At 35.6% G+C, this 20276-nt stretch overlaps 1 protein-coding gene across 2 annotated transcripts in view; it reads right to left on the reverse strand.

Moving 5' to 3' along the window:
- Window positions 1-20276, reverse strand: part of GABBR2 (gamma-aminobutyric acid type B receptor subunit 2) — a 473412-nt gene that overhangs the window by 248722 nt on the left and 204414 nt on the right. For both annotated transcript variants that reach the window (XM_027679466.1, XM_027679477.1), the window contains exons 4-5: window positions 5461-5562; window positions 24-89 (exon numbers count right to left, since the gene is read on the reverse strand). In XM_027679466.1, coding sequence (XP_027535267.1) covers window positions 24-89; window positions 5461-5562 — 168 coding nt within the window. The remainder of the gene's footprint in view (window positions 1-23; window positions 90-5460; window positions 5563-20276) is intronic.

Genomic DNA, 20276 nt, shown 5'->3' on the forward strand with positions numbered 1-20276 from the left:
TGCAATTAAATATATTTACTTACACAGCAGAAAACTTTCACAGCCATTTCCTCATCAAACTGGCCAAGGATTATCCGAACATCATTACCCTGCAGATTGAATAAAATATGTGGCAGTTAAATACAGTCACTTTCCAGATACCACTTCAATTGGCCTGTCAGATCATGTAGGCAGTTAGCACAGATTACAACTGCAGACAGTAGAATTAATAAGGAACTAATTAAATTTCTATAAATTCAAGAACTTGAAGCACCGCAAAAGAAAGAAGCTGAGGCGTTTGAAGAAAATGATTAAGCAATAGCACTAATGAGAATAAAACTGTGATATTATAGTCAAATATTACTTGTCATATATTACTATCCAATAACATTAAAATATCAAATATTCTTTTGATTCCTTGCAAGATTTCTTTTACAATTTTGCATTTTAAAACCAGCTGAAGGCTTACACTTTTCACTGTTCACATGAAAAAATGCTGTAAAATTAAGAAACTAGATTTATGAGATAAAATACCCTGATATTATGCCTGTTTTTATAATTTTTAAAGGTTTTAATCATACGGCATCTTCTCTACAGTCACTGTAACACACTGTCAATCCCCCCTCTTCTCCCTGTCAACTCCACAGATTAAAAAAAAATCACATTTTAAGAATCTATGACTGAAGTCCAAAGATGACATTTTACTTTCATATTTAGAAACATATTTAGAAAGTATTCCTAAATTCAGAAGCATATGCAGGAAAATATTTCTCCAGGAACAAGCAGGGCTAACCTTTTTCTCATATGAAAAATTACTTCTAACATCTATTAAACACAGAACAAATAGCTTTTTATGACTTCATATTACCTTTTCTTTCACACAAAGGCAGAGTTCTTGGCAAAAGCTTGAGCACATAAAATTTTTCATTTCTTTCGTGAAACACCTGGTTAGAATTACTAATAGCTCTTTCCCTCTCCAAGGAAAAAACAAACATATGATTCAGTTTGAATTTCAGTGGCGAAAAACGTTTCAGTTTTAATTAAATCAGTTTATCAAAGATTTTTAGTTTAGATAATTCCAATGTTTACTTCCCATTCAGCAGAAAATATTATGATGGACAGTGCAAAAAGATATTGGAATGCTTCTGCAATTGAATGCATGAAATTATTATCACTCTTAGCATGGTTAAAGTCAGAAATAATGTAATTTGCTTTGCTCATTCTGAACCTGTGCATTTTCAGTAAGCCTGCTTCTCTTCATTTTTATATTTAGCCACAGACTGATAAAGTAATGTAAATCTTATTCAAGTGGATTAAATTCTTTTTAAACAAATCTAACAAGGTCATATGAAACTAAGCAAACAAATTACACAAATTACATCAATGGTGTTACAGTTTTTGTAAGGACAATAAATAGATCTAGGAATTATACAGAAAAACCGCACCTCATCTACTATTTCTATTTTTCACATTTTAAAAATAGTTCTGTCACTCTTGGAACCCCAAGTCTGAATTACTTGATTGCTCTGAACATAAAAATGCAGATCTGATATTTGAAAAAAAAAAAAAGTAGCAGAGTTCAATTACAAAATAAATGGCACACTTAAAATTGAAGAAATTCCATTTCATTTTATAACACGACGAGAACCAATTTAAAAAAAAACAACAACAAAAGATGTAAACTATGTGGCCTCATAGTTTATGAGTACTGAAGACTGTAGTCAGGGTATAGAGAATAATCCCACAGCGCACATACAGCAATGCTGGCCACTGGCTGTGCAAAACCGTTCAGATTGAAGTAATAGTGTCTGTGGTGTGTGTCCACTCCTTAAGACTTTGCTTGCACCTGATTATCATATAATTTAGTAAGAAATCATGTAACCAAAGAATTGTGTGTTAGAACACAGGTAGAAGGAACTAATTTAGGAAAGTCTGTACAAGAGCTCTTCCTCTTCCATGCATAACGTTCTTCCTCTGTGCAATGATGAACTCCTCAGTAAGCCTCTTTCTCTTAACTCTGCTTTTTGCAATCCCTTCTACATTTTTCCCAGATTTGTTCCTGAAGAATTGTATTCAAAATTACAAATAAACCTAGACCCATTTGATGCCAGGCTTGGGTATGCTGTCTCCATCCTGCATAAGATACATTGAAGCTACAAATTCATTCAACTGGATGTAGCTCAAGTCCCTTGCAGATGTTTTATCTGGACGAATAATGAAGTCTGCACAGAAGTGCATCAGAGCTGGGTTAAGGTCAGAGCTTGTGGGTCAAAGTATATGCCCAAATTATAGTCTTACACAAAGAATACAACAGCCGCTTCGTAGGCATAACTTTTTTTGCCCTTCATTCATACTGAAAACTGACTATAAATCAATATGATTTCCTGGCAAGGATATACTCTTCCTTTACATCAACCCTCTTGGGCTAATGCAAGTTAACACGGTGGAACTCTCTTGTAGGGATCAAAGAAGTCACCCACTGGATCCCAGGAACTGTCATGTGTCTTTCTCAGAGAGTTGTAAATTGCTTACATGGAGCTAAAAGATATTTGACAGAAGAGTTTTTAATTCATGGAACTAGGCAGGTGATCTACAAGATGATTAAAAACATCCTGGGGGAAGGCAACTCCCAAAACTGCACTTATATAAAAAGACCAATGTTTAGACCATTTGCCAGATGGTGAGCTGTCATATTTACTCTTCTCAGAGATTAGAGTAGCAATATCAGCCTTTAAGCTTTGCCCCTCCTAAGAAATACATATGTTCCCATATGGAGTAAAGTTCAAACAAGATAATGTACATTTCATTTACCCACAGTTGTGGCAGACTCTGTATAAAAACATGTTTTAAAAATAAAGACAATACCACAACCTCAAAAATTAATGACTCTTTTGCTCCCTTCTTTCTTTCATACAGGTGAGGATATTATCCGGCTACTAAATATATAGTGTCTTTGGTAGTACCAGCAGCCGAGTACTATAAACTCTGAAAACAGTGAGGACCAACACCTCTAAGATGCTCCACTGAGGGATGAAGAACAACTTATCTCCTCCACTGCCATTTCTAACAGCTGCAGACATGAGACACTCTTTAGCCTTTTCAGACTTTTTGAGTGATGCACATTATGCTGGAATAGGCAGCTATTTTTTTCAGCCTGCAGAGCTTCTCTTCTTTTAATCTGTCTCATTTCTAATGAATAACACCACTGTGTTGTATTATACAGTTTTCCGGAGAAGAATTGCTACAATATCTCATATGCCAGGAAAAGTCAATGTCTTGGCAGACTCTTTATGAAATACCTAAATTGAACAGCTCAGATACTCTGTCTTATTCTCTACCATGTATCTGATAGTCAAGGGGTTATCAATAAATCTACACAAAGCTGAGTAACTTTGACAATAGGGGTATTCACATGTTCTGCCTTCTAAATACCTGAATGTCCACTTGAAGCACTATAGATGAGCCTCTGACCTTAACTATGGAATCACTGATGGTGAAGGTGAACTAGAGGATGTCAACTCCCAGCATCATAACACGCTGGCAAAACTTGATGCCTGTTAGTGTGCATGTCACTTACTGAGATTGATGCCACTTCCAAACCTGTTCAAGGCGCAAAATTTTAAAATTAATTAAACTTGACTGTTAGAATGAGAGATCATGTTCAATCAGTATTCAAAAAACCTACTGTACTTGGGAAATCAGATGGAAACTGTTCCATTTAATTGGAAGTCATATATTGCAATTTTTTTTGTACTGCATGCAAGACACAAAAAAGTTGGAAGCAGAAGTGTTATTGCTGATACAATTTGTCTGTGCATGCTTAGAATTTTTAAGCATTTAAGTTGATGTACAAATGCATATCCTTCAACATCCCTTTCTGTAAACACAAAAATGAGTTTTCAAGATATCCATAAGCCTAAATTTACCTTTCAGCTGTGATTCAAAGAGGCTGGAGCCAATGTAGTAGAAACTAAGGTGTTACTGGGAAAAATATAAAATATATTTCTGCAAATCATACCAGATTTTTCTACTTTCCATCACATAATCATCAATTTCATTAATTTAAACTGTGTTTATGAAAATAAAAGGTATTTCAGTAAGTAGATACCAGTTTACCTATATGAGGTTTACATCCTGAAGAAAAGAATGAACATATTTAGAATTGGATAGCTATGTTCTATGTGTAACCTAAGGTCTATTATGTCTATGTGTACCTAATGACAACTAACCTTATATTTCAGTCAAGAAGAAGCAATTTCTTATATGTTGTTTTACTAATTTGTTTTGAAAAAGAAATTAAGAGATTAATATATTGTTAGTTGAGTCTTCTGGTCTTCCCTATAAAACAACCCAGTGTGTTGTTGACGTGCAGGAAAGCTAGAATCATGTCTAACTTTCAGCCTAAATATATATGCTTATATAAATTTTTCTTGTTATTACATTATCTATGGGTTAAAATAGTTCTTCCTTCATTCATTATTGTTAGTCAAAAATGTGGACTTCACTGATAACACATACTGGAGTCTCTTCAACCTCACATAAGAAATGCAAACTGGCTTAGAGTGGGCAGACACAAACGGTTTCCTATAAAGATAAACTTTACCTATTAATACTTTAAATATTCCATCTTACATTTCTAGATTGTCGGAATAATAAAGCCCACCTAATTTACCTTGCTCCAGAACTTTTCCAGCTAGCTTCAGTAGTCTAGTCTTACACAGATCAATATCCTTGCTTTAATTTTGAGGGTTTTTTTTAATAACAGTTTACTAAGATTTTTGTAACCTGTTTTACAGATATTTAAGTATTTAGAGGATCATGGCTTTGATTGTATGTCAAATGTACTTGGTGCCAGCAACAATTTGACCATCACCATTTAAAAATGCTTTCTCCTGCTGTTCAATAATTTATTGCTGGTTGCACTGCATGGTAATGCTAAAATATAGTTTTAATTTTATGAGATGCCAGGAATCTAATAAATCATAATAGTAAGAAAAAGTGGTAAATTATTCTACTATCAATTTTTTTTTCCTTTTTTCCCCCTATAATTCATATGAAATAATGCAGATGATGTAAGCAAAGAATTCAATCTAAAATGTGTAATGAAGCTAATGGAAGCTCAATGCTTTTGCTACATTTATTTACCTTTACTACAATAATTTACCTTAAAATGGTTCTGGTTCCAAGCCTCAAGACTTTTCACGCTTATATCACTAAGATTAGGGCTTTAGGCAAAAATATTAAGCCAGCAACAACTTTCTTTGCTTATTGTCACTATTGGGAACTATTAAAAATATTTACTATATGCATGGACTTGCATTAACTTAAGCAGGACCGGGCCTTCAAAATGCCATTTTTTTAATCTTATTATGCAATGGAATGTAATAATATGTCATTCTAACACAAATTTTGTTTCATTTGCCCTCTTCATAGAAAAAAAAATTGCCACTTTCTCGTTATTCCTCAAACAGCAGCACATACCTTAAGCTTCTTTACACTTGTGCAGGGATCATTGGAAAAACTCTCAGTATCTGAAATCTCGATGTCTTCACCATAAAGGACGCCAGTCAGATCATTCCTCACCTGTCAGAAGTTGAGAAAAAGGTAAACTAGTGAACTGAGATTCAGTGAGAAGAAAGCAGATGGACTATATTTATCACTGTAATGACAAGTAACAATCTCGAAAATGATATATGAACACAGATATCTTTTTCCATTTTGTCTAGAATCTGATCAAGGCACTATTCCTTTATGACCATAATCTACTATCAATGGCTATACTGTGTAAGAAGTCTTATTATGTGTGGTGAAAAGTTCACAGTAGGCTCCCACTTTGCACCACGGGGAGGGATAATTCTCCTATATTTCCTAGGCTGTTAAGACCAAAAGCTTTTTTGCAGCCAAGGTGATGTTTGAGACTCTCTAAAGGCAAAAGACTCATCAAGGAAAATCTTACACATTCTCAAGTACTGATTTGAAATCACTGTCAGCTGGTCCTAGCATGAATCAGCAGAGCTTAATTTACAACATTTAGGGACTGATAAAGCTTAATGAACTCCTTTGTGCCCTCCCCCTCTCTTAGACCATGGAGCAGCAGGTGGTATAGGTTGTTTAAAGGTGACCCATACAACTATGTACCAACAGATTTTTGCACCTAAATTTTTTTTAATAGTGGCAAGACTGTCCTCTTTGAGCTGTGTAATAGCACAAAGAAGCCAGATAACATACAAAGCAATCTGGCTTACCGATTTAGGGGTTTTGTTTCATATAACTACTTCAAGGTTTTCTGTCTTAATCATTGATGGTTTTCCTCCAGCCACATGACTGCAAAACCAGTTTCACATTACTATTCCTAATAGATAAGCAAAAATAATTTTAGTCTGTAACATGATTACAGACTGAAATGAACAGAGTGGCACATAAATTTTAAGTTAATAAAATTATGATCACATTCACGGCACTGATTATCTATTTAATTTGTTTTTAATGACAGAAATAGGAGAAGTAAATCACAATGTAAAACAGATATCTCAAATGCAAACACAGAAAATAGAAGACGGAAGATATGTGGTATTAAACATGAAAATTTAGAAGCCTATATGTCATATGAAGATACTTTCTGATGACCCTCTGTATGGGTCATTTCCTGACAATCATTACTACAACAGCTGCCTTAATTACTTTTTTCCATGGCCTCTATGTCATTTCATCCCTTTTAACCATGCTTTAAAATCACTAAGACACATTTTTTTACATTATAACCTTTCACAATTAAAACAAACTGGACATATAAGTAACTTTTTATTTAAAAAATAGTTTATCTTAAAGAAGAAAGTCAGAATGGTCAGCTCACCAACATTTTAGTTGGAACCTTTTATCTTTTTATTATGTTATCAGTTTTTAAGCTAATTCTGTGAAAATATATTCACTGACAGGAGACCCCTGGTGGCCTAGTGGTTAGCATGCAGGACTCTCACTGCTGCGACCCAGGTTCTAATCCCAAGTCCCCCGGGCAGATGGTAGCTCGTTAGCCCTGTGAGGCCATCCATCTATGAGAAGGTCACTCTAAACAAACCTACGTCCTGAGGACCTCACTGCCATTGTCCAAGCTCGCTTGGCCCCGGCAGATGAACCTTAGGATTAAAGGGTGGGCTCAGTTCAGCGCAGGCTGTGTCTCACCTAAAAAATCCATTGCGCAGGCTGGAAAGGTAAAAGACCTTTCCCCAAATCTTCGTTCGCGAAGACTGGCCATTATATTCACTGACAAAAATGATCAGTAATGACTCCTTTTTCTGCTAGTTTACTAGTAAAAATGAATTATTGTTATTTTAGCTCCAACAATGCCATTAACTGCTCTTTACGATACAAGTTTTTCTCAATAAAAAGAAAAACTTTTTTTCTGAAACAAACCAGTAGTGATACCAAAAGAAAACAGACCTCTCTTGATCATAGTTTAGCTAATGTCCAAAATCCTTTTACCTAGTATGAAAGTTCACTAAAACTATCATTCGCTACTGACAAAAAGTAATATTTTCCTTAGCTATCAGCACTGTACTTTCCAAGCGAATGTCTCATATGCTTCTACCCCATACTGTCCTACTTTCTTCTGTACAAGAACATTTTTAGTTTCAGATTTGCTTTTCTGATATTTTCTTGATTTTCTGCTGAAACCGATTCTAGTAATTCTTTTAATCTAAAAAAAGAATAGTTTAACATTATTCAGCTACTCTGAGCAGAAAACATGATTTACCCAAATACTCTTTAGTCAAATTAGACCATTCTTGTGAGAACTGTGATAAAAAATTCCACATTAAATATAATTAAAATAGATTATTACTTATAGATAGGCTTCAATGGTGGGCATAAAGCTGACAATTATAAAAATTACACTTCAGACTGTCTACTGACTTGCTGTGACTCCATCCCTTCAGAACTCATTCATGAACTCTGCAACTGAAGAATACAATTGCATATATTTGGGTTTTTTTCTGAGTAACATGCATTTAAATTCAGCCATTGAGAAATTTCTCTGAAATGTCCTGGCTCATCTGCTAGAAGCCAAGTCCTCTGTGGCTTTCAGAGCTCCTTGAACTACATACCTTACTAGATTTTTATGCCAAAGAAGTTGAAAAACTTTTTCCTTCACTGCTACGATCACATATTTTATGTTTTCCAGATTCATGTGTTGTGGAGATTTTGCTAAAAGAAAGGTGATTCTTTCCCATTACCCCAACAAGATACTAAGAGCTTTATATGCATTTACAAGGTTTACACTGGTTTTCTAGAAGGCAATGTTTTTTTTCCCCTTTCAATGCTCTAACCACTTGTCTGACACGTGTCATCTTGTGCCTGGTCTAGGGTATTTATATTATATTTCCTAATCTTTGTTCCCTCTTTCCATACTTTTTTTTTCACCATCCTCAGGTTCTTTTCTTCCTTTATAAATACTCTAAATATATAATGGAATGGAAATTTCTGGTTTTCTTTCTACAGAGATTATTCGTTTCTTTCAAATAAATTTAACTACAGAATCTTCTGATTTGGATTTGGGTCCAAAGTCAGAATTTGCAAAGCCTCACCTCCAGTTCTAGAGCTGCCAATTCCTGTTGCAAACATTCTGATTTTGGATGAAATTTGTGAAACTCAGAACACAAAATGATGGATATGTTGTTTTAGCAGATGCTTGCAGTCCTGGAAAGTGTGATCACCAGCAGTACAAGCAGTTTTAGAGCTCAGCAGCAATTGTTTCATTCCAGCAACTCCAAGTAAAGAGAATTATAGAACTACTATACTTCTGCTTCTTTTTTGTGTAAATAGGATAATTTCAACTTGAGGAATTTGCTGTAGAAAGTTGTAACAAAACTCCATTAAGTTTTTGTGGGGAATCCATAGTTCCTAAGTAAATATTGCACTGACTTATCCAGAAGCAGTGTAATTCTGTGTGATTTTAGTCCCTTGTTAACAATTTAATGAAGGTTGTAGATCTATGTCTGTTTATATGAACTTTGCATACCTTGAAGACAGTAATATTTTATTTTTCCAAAACAGGAACTACCAGACCTGATCATCAATAAAACTGGAAATTTTCACAAATCACTGCTCAGAGACCCTAGGCCGTAACTCAGAGAAAAAAACATTAAAAAAAAGACAATTTTACTCTACCTAAAAGATGAAATCAATATTTTACCAGACTACGTATTTAATCTATGTGTGGTCAACTTCAAAACTTACTGGGGTGCAAATACCAAGGAGTAAGCTCCAAAAAAAAATGAAGGGTTTGTGTCATGTGTAAGGGACACATTTGCAGCAAAAAAAGGATGGCCCTTGTGCTTGAGGCACAAGAGAAGGTGGGATGCAAGAAAAATGCCTTTTCCTTCTCATTCTGCCAGAGCTCCTCTTTCACTCAGCTCATGACTGAAATAAAGGTTTTAAAGTTTGCTACCAAGTCTGGCTGTATCTTTTTCCTGTGAAGTGGATGGCAACAATACTTGCCTACCTCATAGCTGTTGTATCAGATTCAGTGATGTTTGAGAGGCAAACAACAAAGTCCCTGACCCTGCACCTGGGAAGGAATACAGGGGTTTTGAGGACTCAAGAACTTGCACTGCCAAGGAAGAAATTAATTTCTTTAATCTCTAGCAAATTGAGAGAGTAGATAAAATAACTAAGTGGGTTGTAAAAAATAATGAATCTAGAGGAGATCAAATTGCAACACTCTTGTGCTCTGTATCGGGAGGGATGGGTGAAGGTTTAAGGAAAGGAAGCAAATGCTGGGGAGCAGCATGGGCTGGCTGCCCCATAGGGAAGAGGGATGTGTAATCACACAGCCCCTGGGACAGGGATCTCACCAGCCAACACCCCAGCAAGGGGAGCAGAACATGCTTGGAGAGAATAGCCAGTTTCAGCCATGAGGTGACACCTCCGTGCAAGTTCATAGCAATAAGGCAGGTTCAGGGCAAAGCTGGGAAGTCAATCCACAAGTCTGGGATAGGACGGGGTCTTGTGAGAACAACTGGAGTCAGACACAACCTGTGATTGCTGGGCAGATCCATACCAACAAGACAGGCCTGGGAACAAGCCAAGACGTGGATCCAAGCCAACAAGGTCCCTGCCAGGCATGGCTGTGATGGAGAGAATGAGAAACCAACACCCCCCACAGCATCACTGGGGCACAGACTGATGGCGCCAGGCTGAGCTGAAATGCAGTTGTGGTGGATGAGGCAGTCTTGGGGGGCTGGTCAGAAAGGCCTTTAGATGCTCTCAGAGCCCTGACACTGAATTCTGGTTGTTTTTTACTTCCTATATGAGGTACGTATGATGATTCTCTGCATAGAATATATAAATGATCCTGTACCTCACAAGGATACAAAAGTTGCACACACATTGATCTTGTTTTAGGTGAAATGAGAATTCTCACCTCAGTTGGAGCAAACACCTGCTGACCGGTAGTAAATAGTATCCATTTGACCACAGTATTTAATTTTTTTAAGCCAATTTTGTCCTTTTTTTCCTCCAGTAAAATAGTAAAGAAAGGTGATATTCCTGATGAATTGTCACTCTAGTGACGGTAGTTTGGGTTCAGGGGTCTCCACTGACCAAGGTTTCAGACTAGGTTTCAAAATATATGCTCAAAGGCACACTTCATTCAGTTAATCCTAACTCGGCCAGTTATTTACAAAATAAATTTAATAAGTTTTAGATTAATAATACTACTTTGCTTTTAACAGATATTTCCCATGACCTTTTGGTTCACTAAAGCTGCGTGTAAGTACAGCAAACTAAATCCTTGTCATTCAGAGCAGTCTAATCCTACCAGATGCTGACCATAAGAGACTCCTAACAAATGAGAACTAGTCAGACCAGATGGATTACATAGTCAGATATTTTACTAAGATTTCCTGCTGCCCAAAGTATACTGTGTACTTTGAAATGCTGTAATGTAGGAGTTTCAGTACAGAGTTATAAATATATGTGTACAAAACAAATGTTTGAATGATAAGAAAAAAATACTTCCTCACTACGTGGACAAAATGTAAATTGTGAGTAATTGCATGGGACAGATTACAATTTCTGGGATTAGTAGAGATCTCACCATATATGATGCATTATAAGAAAACATAATTATCCTTATTTTCATTCCAATGAAATAAACACATTACTCACATTTAGAGGCTTAGAAGCATTGAATGAAACTTACTTTCAAGAAACACTCTATCTGGATAAATTAGAGAGACACTTTCATGGATATACACCTCATTTAGGACTATAAAAATGAGACGGGGGTAGAAATTTATTTGAAGCAAACAGACAATGCAAAACTAAAAGATGAAGCATAAATAAACCAAGAGGAAACAGTAAAATATTCTTTAACTATTAGTAAGGCATCCCTAATTTCCCCCAAATTCTCTAAGGTAAAAAAATTAAAGTAAGAAAATTTCTTTCTCATGTTTTTTGGTCACAGTGGCTAAACATAATCAGGAACTCTGATGTTAAACCTACCAGTTGTGTGTAAAAAGAATTGATAGGAATGTAGGGTCTTGTGGTAGGGGGATGTTAATTAGGGGGCTTTAAGGTGACTTACAAACAGTTCAAGTTAGAAGGTGATTTCTCTGCAAGAAAAAGATAAAATCCATTCATCTTATTAAGAGATGGATCACTTGCTATCAGGTACTGGAAGACACCAGCATATTACAGTGAAAGAAATATTTAACTAGGGAAAAAACAGGGCTCTGCACTATGACAAAATATGAACAGATTAAATTCCACTTAATCTACAAGCATGCTAAGAACATGCTCAATATGTTCAGCAGGACTTTGTTTGGCCTGAAAAAAAACACTCTCTTCAATAAGATTGGACACTAAGACAAGTTAACATACAACTCAGTAGTACAGAAGAGAGGGGAAAAGACACGGTACATTCCTTACAGGAAAAAAATGCATAATGTATTGTCAAGCTATAAAAGCAAGGATTGAAAGTTAATGATATATGCTATAAGAAATAACATCTGTTCACATGAGGAGTTCAGAAGTACCGATGAAGAAAACGGAGGAAGAAAATATACACAAAATATACTTCTGGATCCTTCAGTGTGAGACACTGTCTACAAAACCGAGGGCAGTGTGGTTTCTGATGGCTTCCAGGTAAATAGGACAACCATCCTTCTACAAGTTTATCAGACTTGACTCTTACAGATAGCAGAACAAAAGCAAAGGCTCTGGAGGCTGTAATATTATACAACAGTAATTTTCATGCCTGGTATTATGAAAGTAAATAGGGGCCATATTGGGAATAGATTATTTAATAATTCATAAACCAATGCCAGAAGTGCAAGTAATTAAGCAAGCATTTAGAACTGCTTGTTTATTAAAGCAAGGGAATGCAACAGGACTACTGAAAGTTGGTGCAAGAAGCATTCAAGTGACTAGGAGGGCTGAAATACTCAACATTTTATCTTGGAGGGAATGTGGAGGCAGACAAGTAAAAGTGCTGTATATTATTATGTATGGAGTATAGTCAGAACATAGAAAGCAAAATATAGGCTATACCTGCATCTTTTTCTGAAAAATAAAATTTCTCAGGGTTTAGACTACGTGTTTAGAGAAAAATACGTAGAGAAATTTAAAAAAACCCCAACATACATAGTAAAGCTGCTTTACATTGGTGAATTTGGTCTAGATCAGGAAATAAGAATAGAACAAGATGGAAAGTCTCATGGCAGCAGAGAAGAAAAGAATAAATCACAGCCTAGAAAAAGATAATTAATTTCTTTTGAAACACACAGTGTTACACCACCCTCAAAACCATTTCTGTAGTAGTCTTCATGTAGCAAATAGACCGTTCAACTACTGAACCAAAAATTAGGGACTCAACATCTAATTACATTATTACAGGTGGACAACATATAGTAGTCATTAGTAATTTTTATATACATACACATTTCAAATACATTTATTATACTCAGGAAGAGTCTATTTACTAAAACAATTCTAAGCAGAATTCATTGACAGGGATAATTCAAACAAACATGAATGATAATTAAATATTGCTTAAGAAAATGTTAACAGTGCGAAAAGAGTTATTATTTAGAATTACAAAAGGAAGTGCCTTTATGTAAAATCCTCCTTGATTAGGCAGAATGAAAGCAACAGTAACATTTATACATTTACAGTCTCTTCATACATGAAGGATGAAATATTTTTTATTCCAACACTAACTAGGAAGGATGTTACATGGATGTTGGCAAAGTTAATGGGCATTTCTAAGGAATGAGTCATCTCATCCATAAATAAATGCCTGGAACAGGTGAGATGAATTGCACCCTGGAAAAGCCTCTCTTCTTTCTCCATTAACTATAAATGGAGCCTAGATGACTCTCAGATACAGCAGCTGAACTGTAGCTGAATTCCAGGTCTCAAAATCTAACCTGTCTCAAAACGCCGGTGTACCACTGGCATCTACCGAAACTTAGAAGCCCCAGAGATCTCTTACCCTCATAAAAGGTTCTCAGGGCAAGGTCAGAGCAGTGGGCTACCTTCCCGCACCCATTCTCAACCTGACCACCCAACCGCTGAGGGAGAACACACAGGTTCCAGCCACCTCTTGGCTGGTAGAGGAGGTTTGTACAAATCGAGAGGCTTTTGAAAAACTTGGAAGTCTTTATGTATCTGGGATTTTTTCTTTCAGAAACCCTGGGCCAAGTTTGAAGCTTTACCATGCACTCAGTTGATGTACCAAAGCTAGAGCTGTTTACTAATGGTTTAATTACATCAGACTCAGGGGACTACGTCAACATTTATGAAAACCTCTGCATCCGGGAGTACGTATTGTTATCAACTGACAACTATGAATACAAGCCTCAGTGGGAAACTAAAAAAGAAAGAAGCATTTACCTAATATAAAAATTGGATGACATTTTGAAGAAAGGGAGATTATAGAACCCGTGAGAATACAGATGATAAGAAATTATTACAACCTTATTTCAAAAATCCTAAAAAATAGCAATCCACATTCCTCAGGCTTCCTAAATGTCAAAAGGTCAGCAATATCAAGCTTAGGTTCAATACTGTTCTATGCCTGAACTATGGGAATATTTGCCTTCATTACAACACACTGGGGTATTTGAGCTTTAGGCATTTCTGGAGTGGAGGTTTGCATAAAGTTTGAGAACAGTTTAATAAAGCTTTTCATTAACTTACTTTCATGCAGCAATGCACTGCTTTGAACAGTTTTGGTTAGATCAACTTTGTAAAAAACCCCCTGTGGTTAAAACATCATAAGTCTCTATTTCTTCTTTCAGATGAAAAACAGTAAAAAGACATCATTTTAGGGTCAAAGGTTGGGCACATTACAATGTTGCCCAAATGGTAATGCTACTATAAATAGACAAGAAAATTTTAACATATGAACCATTCTTCAGCCCCATGTTACTTTCTTCTGGAAAAATACAGAAGTTACCTTCTAATCTCTTCTGAGTCAAATTGGTTCTGCTACATTAGAGAACTAAATTGGATGCTAACTGAAGCGATATTACTGGGCAGAGACAAGTAGTAATAAGATTTTAAAAATAAATATTCCTCTTTCTCTCCATTGTGTATCATTTACATTCAAAGAACCTTTTTCACTTGCACTTGTCTATTAAATTGACTCATCCTTTTTGGTTTTCTTAAGACTGGAATTCCGTAGTGCATTGTAGTAAGGACTGTAAACTTAATCCATTTCAAAACTAAAGTTAGAAGAAACTAAACTGAAGGTACATGACAGTCAAGTAGTAATGCATTTCTTAGTGTTACGTATTGAAATGTCATACTAATGTATAATTTTCCGAAGTAACTTTTTGGAGTCTTTAAAGTAGGAATAATTAGTCACTGATTAGTTTTTTTCTGTCTCAGATGCTTACTAATACCATTCCTGTAATCACTGGGATTATTATCTGAGGAAACAACTGGTTTACAAACCTAAAAGCCCACCTTCTGCACATGCAAGCACTGCCGATCTGATCGTTCCGTCAAAATGCTTCATCAGCTCTCTGTGCAGTCACAATATTTGGTTTATTTATTTTTATAATGCAAAAAATGAAAATAATTTCACAAATATTTCAAAAGTGCAATTTTATTTTTTTTTTAATCTTCTCTGTTTGTGAGAAACAGCAAAACATCAGAAGCTCAGACCTTTGAAAGTAGGATTGTGAATCTGGCTATAATAGTTGGCTTCAAGAGTCTGCACTCACCCATCTCTACTGGAGGAACTGAGAAGTTATGAAATCTTGAAAAACTGAGATACTGTCAGTGTTACAGGAAATCTCTTTTCTTCCTGCTTTCAAACCAACGACCCAGAAGAAAGCTGAAATTCGCAGTCTTAGTAGTGGCAGTCTTCATAATAGGAACCACATCCTTCCCTTTGGATCTCCTCAAAGTACTCCATATTTCAAATAATAGACATACTATCTCACAGAGTAGCTGAAAGGCTACATAATCTAGGATATGTGAGAAAAAAGATCATCTCCAGACACCAACCATGATTTTATTTACAGAAAGGATTTCTGTATATTCCATCTGTAAATCCCAATTGGTGTCCAAGTCTGCTAACTTAGGTGTTACTACATTCAGATCTGCGCATTCTACATAAATTTTACAACGAGCTATAGAATTTCTGATAACGTACTTGATAAGTTCAATTTTATTGCCATTTGATCTGGAAGGAAGTTCAAATGGCCAAAGACAATTAATACTTTTCTATTTAGGAAATTTATTATTCAGTTCAGTAACCTCTGAAAAAGTGTCACTTCAGTGTATAGTTTCAAGAATGTTCACAGAGCCTCCTATGGTATTCATTCAATTAAGACAGTTCTCTATGTCTTTTGAAGACATCTGGTAGTGACAGCTTAATGCTACAACTAAAACTTTTGTAAGAAGCAGCTGTTCCAGCGTTTAACTGTATGAAAAATAAATCCCCTAAAAAGTATTTTCATCAGTTGTGGAATAGTCAGAATGCTTTAAGAATTAGTCCTTGACGTCTTGACTCTACCCAAACAAGCATACACATGATGGAGTATTCTGTCTCACCTGAAACTACTATACTTGCTTGAAGATAGGTCTTATATAAAACCATGGACTTGTTAAGAAATTGGGGCCACTCACCAGGTTACCTTCTCAAACAGATTCTACTAGCTAAAGATGAATTTTTGGTTCAGGACAGCACAAGAATAAGCAGAAAAACAATCTATAATCAACAATTATTTTTAATAAAGAAACAGAACAAGACAGATGTTCAAGCATCCAAACTCTCCTGTTTCTTAAAGCAGTACATTCGTATGTAAGATTTTCTATGCCAGGACTTGTTCAATAAAGATTGTTAATCACCTCTTTGAGGAAAAGTCATTAACCTTAACAACACTGAAGCACTGATTTCTGCAGATGCTATACCTGCAGGAAGAAGCAGCAGTCTTGTAGGAGCTGTATGGCAACTATGCACCCAGATCTTAATTGTTATAGGAAACCTCACTTGAGTCTACCCATCAGTGAATGCTTCCTGAAGAAATGTCTTTATTTTACTGCTCTATTTCCAAACAAAACAAAAAAGAAGAGAGGCAATACTAGAAAATATAAAAAAAAAAAAATGAATGGATCATGTGGAAAATTAATGGTATCTAACATTTAGTGAGCATGATAGTGCCACCTATGGTCTCAGAAAAAAGTATAAAACTGAAAATAAAGCTGGCAAAACTAATAAAAGACCAGGCATACAATTTTAACTACTTATATGTATTTTGAAAATGTGCCATGCAGTTGACACGAAATCAAATTGTGATTTCTGGGAAGCACACGAGGTTGTCCTGTTCCCTCTTCCATATATGCAGCAGCAAATTGAAGTTCAAGGCTGCTTAAAGGAGTGTAAAAGCTGCTAAGATTCTGCAACAGAAAAAATAATTGATGTTTAAATGGCACTCACTGGCATAAGAGGAGCTACAGTAGTTGCTATCTCCCAGGGAGAAGAAATTTACAGATTAAACTATCATTTTTGCTTCTAATATCTCTTTGTCTCTCCCTCCCAGTTTCCCCTAGAAACTGATACTGGCACTATCATATATTACAACACTGATTTTCCCAAATTCATCATGAGAGACATGACTGTCCTCTGCTAAAGGCTTCAGAGAGTAACTACTTCTGTTAAAAAAACCAAGCAACTAAATAATGTGTAGAAGCCAAAATCAAATTTCTCTTTGGAAAGCAGGAATTTAGGTGAGTTAGTTAATAGCTCAGTTAACACATGCCAGTTAATTTCATCAGGTTAATATATGCTATGCTAACTTTAAATTAAATTGACTTTTTAAGTTAAATTAAGGTAAAGCAAGCTAAAGTAGTGTCAGTGTTAGAGCATTTTCATCCTATTTTCTAGGACTACTAGATGATTAAACTTTATTTGGGAATTTGGGGATTATCCCTTGGTTCTCCAAGATTAAAGAAAATATGAAAACTCTATTAACATCTCTTTTAATATTGAAGAAAACCTTGCAGCAACATTCCCTGCAATGGCGTATGACTGTTATTTCACACTTTATTTACTTCAGAATCCTCAGAAGGATGCCATATGGTGGTGATAATTTACTGTACTTGAGCGTCTCAGTTTGGTTCACATACTTCCTCCACTGAGATTTCAATTGTTGGCTGAAGCTGTACTGCAGTTACCTGTGAAAAGTCCTTCTAGAAAAGAGATTTTCCCCTGGCTCTTGTACATATCTTTTTGAACCCTTTAATACCTTTGTTAATTGCCCTTTGACAGACTTCTATGTTCTGAGATTTCTTCCTTCCAGTATCTTTTCTTGAAACTTCCTAAAGCACAATAATTCTTGGTATATCTCATATCAAGTCCTTCATAAATAAATTCTGCACATTATTTTATGTTATTCTCAGTGGGATTCTGAATAGGCATTGTGCTACATCTTGGCATATTGTCTTAAGCAGCCTTGTGGGGGTTGCACTCATTCTTACAGCAACGTAATTAAAAAAACATGGTGGCATTTTTTCATTTCATTAGTTTCAATTTCTCTTTTTCTGCAGGAAAATCCTCCAGGATCACATTAATACAAGTTATTTGGTTTAAGAAATTAAAAAAAATGTTATCCATGACTGGAAAATCACACAAAAATATAAACAGTTTATCAGTACTGTCTGAAGAAGACAGTAAGAAAACAAATTAAGGAAGCAGTTTCAATCTGTGTCTTTGGACAACTTGTTGGCAACTTCAGGTGGTAAAAATGTGTGTTTGCTATGGATTGGTGGTCATCTCCTTGACCATGTGTACTAATACTTTTTACTGTTGCTGCCCTTGGAACTCACAGAACACCTGCAATCAGACTTTATCCTTCTATATCCCCACAAAAACTAACAACAATCTGGTATAAAAAATGTTTGGTACCTTCATAAGCATATGTAATGCTTCCCTCTTAGGAAGGAGAGAATCCTTGTAGCATTATTTAGGGATACACATTTGATTTCATCAGAATTGAACAATCTCTTTAAAAATAATTTTTATCTATTTTTGAGTTTTATACAAATTCCATGTAATCTGTTACATGTTTTTAATTGGTCTGAAGGATAATGTCCATTTAGCATTTAAAAACCCCCCAAAACTGTAACATTAACAGCCTGTAACATTAATCTCCCTCCTTTAAACCAGAAAGAGATCTAGAAGCACAGGCAATAATCCCAGTAGTCCACACAAGCAAACTCTGGCAAGAAGAAGCTGGAACTGGGAATTAGGAGAAAGCCATTAACTTTGTTTAAATGATGTTCTCTTTTTTACAGAACATTTCTGTTAAAGCTTTGCAGTCATATTTGAATTTAGATGTGTGGATCCTGCAATCTAAATAATTCTTTAAATTGTCATCTATTTATTAATCTTAATGCTCAGAAAAATTGACAGATAATATCTAGGAGTGTAGGTGTTATTAGAGGATTCGGGAAACTGATCATCCATCACTAATTTGTGTGAATAAATGTTCAAATATTGATCCATTGACATGGAACCAGAGTCCCCTTCACATTATATGAACATGTCAAAGTAAGGGAAATACAAAAGTTATTGCTGACATTTGGGTCTAAGAATGTACATTAGAGAAAGGAGGAGGGGAATCCTCCCTCTTTCTCTCCCTACCCTGATTCCCTACGTCACCAGATGATGTGATACTCTTAAGTAATGGCCCTAAAGGAAAGGAGAAATGAAGAAAGTGAGAATATCTTACAATGTGATGGATCTTTTAGTTTCCAATTGTTTCTCCAAACTGCTGTACTATAGAGGTTAATAGATTAATTTTCAGTTTTACAAGGGGAAGTGGCATGCAAGTGTCTTCATATGGTGTCATGGTGTGAAAAGAACCTACAGGAATTGAATAGGGCATCTTACTAAGGCCATTTATCCTTGCTGGAAACAACGATATACGGAACAGCCCCATATACATAACTTACCCCAAAGAAGCTGTGCTCGATTCAGGGGGTACTTAGATTACGTAAAGGGTGGAGCCCTTGCTGTGAACATCTGTTTCCAAAATGTGCTCTCCATAGTAAAAGTTTGCTCTCAAAAGCAGTGACTTTCTCATTCACTGCTAAAATGTCACCTTCATATTGAAGGGACACATTAAGTATGTGTCTTTTTTTTTTTTAAATATCTACTATGGACAGCTTCCTTTCATGACGGAAAAGGTCAGCAAGTTTGTAACACTTGTCTGTAAAATAAAAATGTGTAACATCTTCAAGTTTGACAACCTTTTTAAGCACTTCACCATAAGAAAACCAGTGAACTTCTATGGGCTACAATGAATGTTCATGGTCATTCCCCACCTCATTAGAGAGTACCGTAAATATACTACTATTAAAGGCATTTTTACATATAAAATTAACCACATCGATAGCACCCTGGGGGACTTCATACACTTTTGGCTCCAGCTGCTTTGCTGCAAGAGCTTGTCTATGGCTAACACAGCGAAGGAATTTCATGTGTGATGCTAGCTCTGCAACTCCCTAGAATACATTTTTTGGCCCAGTCACTCCATTAGTGGTTATGCTTACATGATTTTTCCATAAAACATTACTCTCATTAAAGAAGTCAGTTACTGCCAAGAATGTATCTTCTGCAGTACATTTTTCCTTCAATAGCTTACAAAGAAGTACTTCTTTATCTGTTTAATTATTGAAACAGAATCTAGCAAATACCTGAGACACATTAGAAACATCTGTATTTTCACCCAGCTGCACCAAACCTCCTGCACTGCATGCTTTGTTTTAATATCTGATTTTCAATT

This window comes from Neopelma chrysocephalum, unplaced genomic scaffold (assembly GCF_003984885.1).
Source record: "Neopelma chrysocephalum unplaced genomic scaffold, ASM398488v2 Primary Assembly neopelma1_22b, whole genome shotgun sequence".
NCBI classification, from domain to species: domain Eukaryota; kingdom Metazoa; phylum Chordata; class Aves; order Passeriformes; family Pipridae; genus Neopelma; species Neopelma chrysocephalum.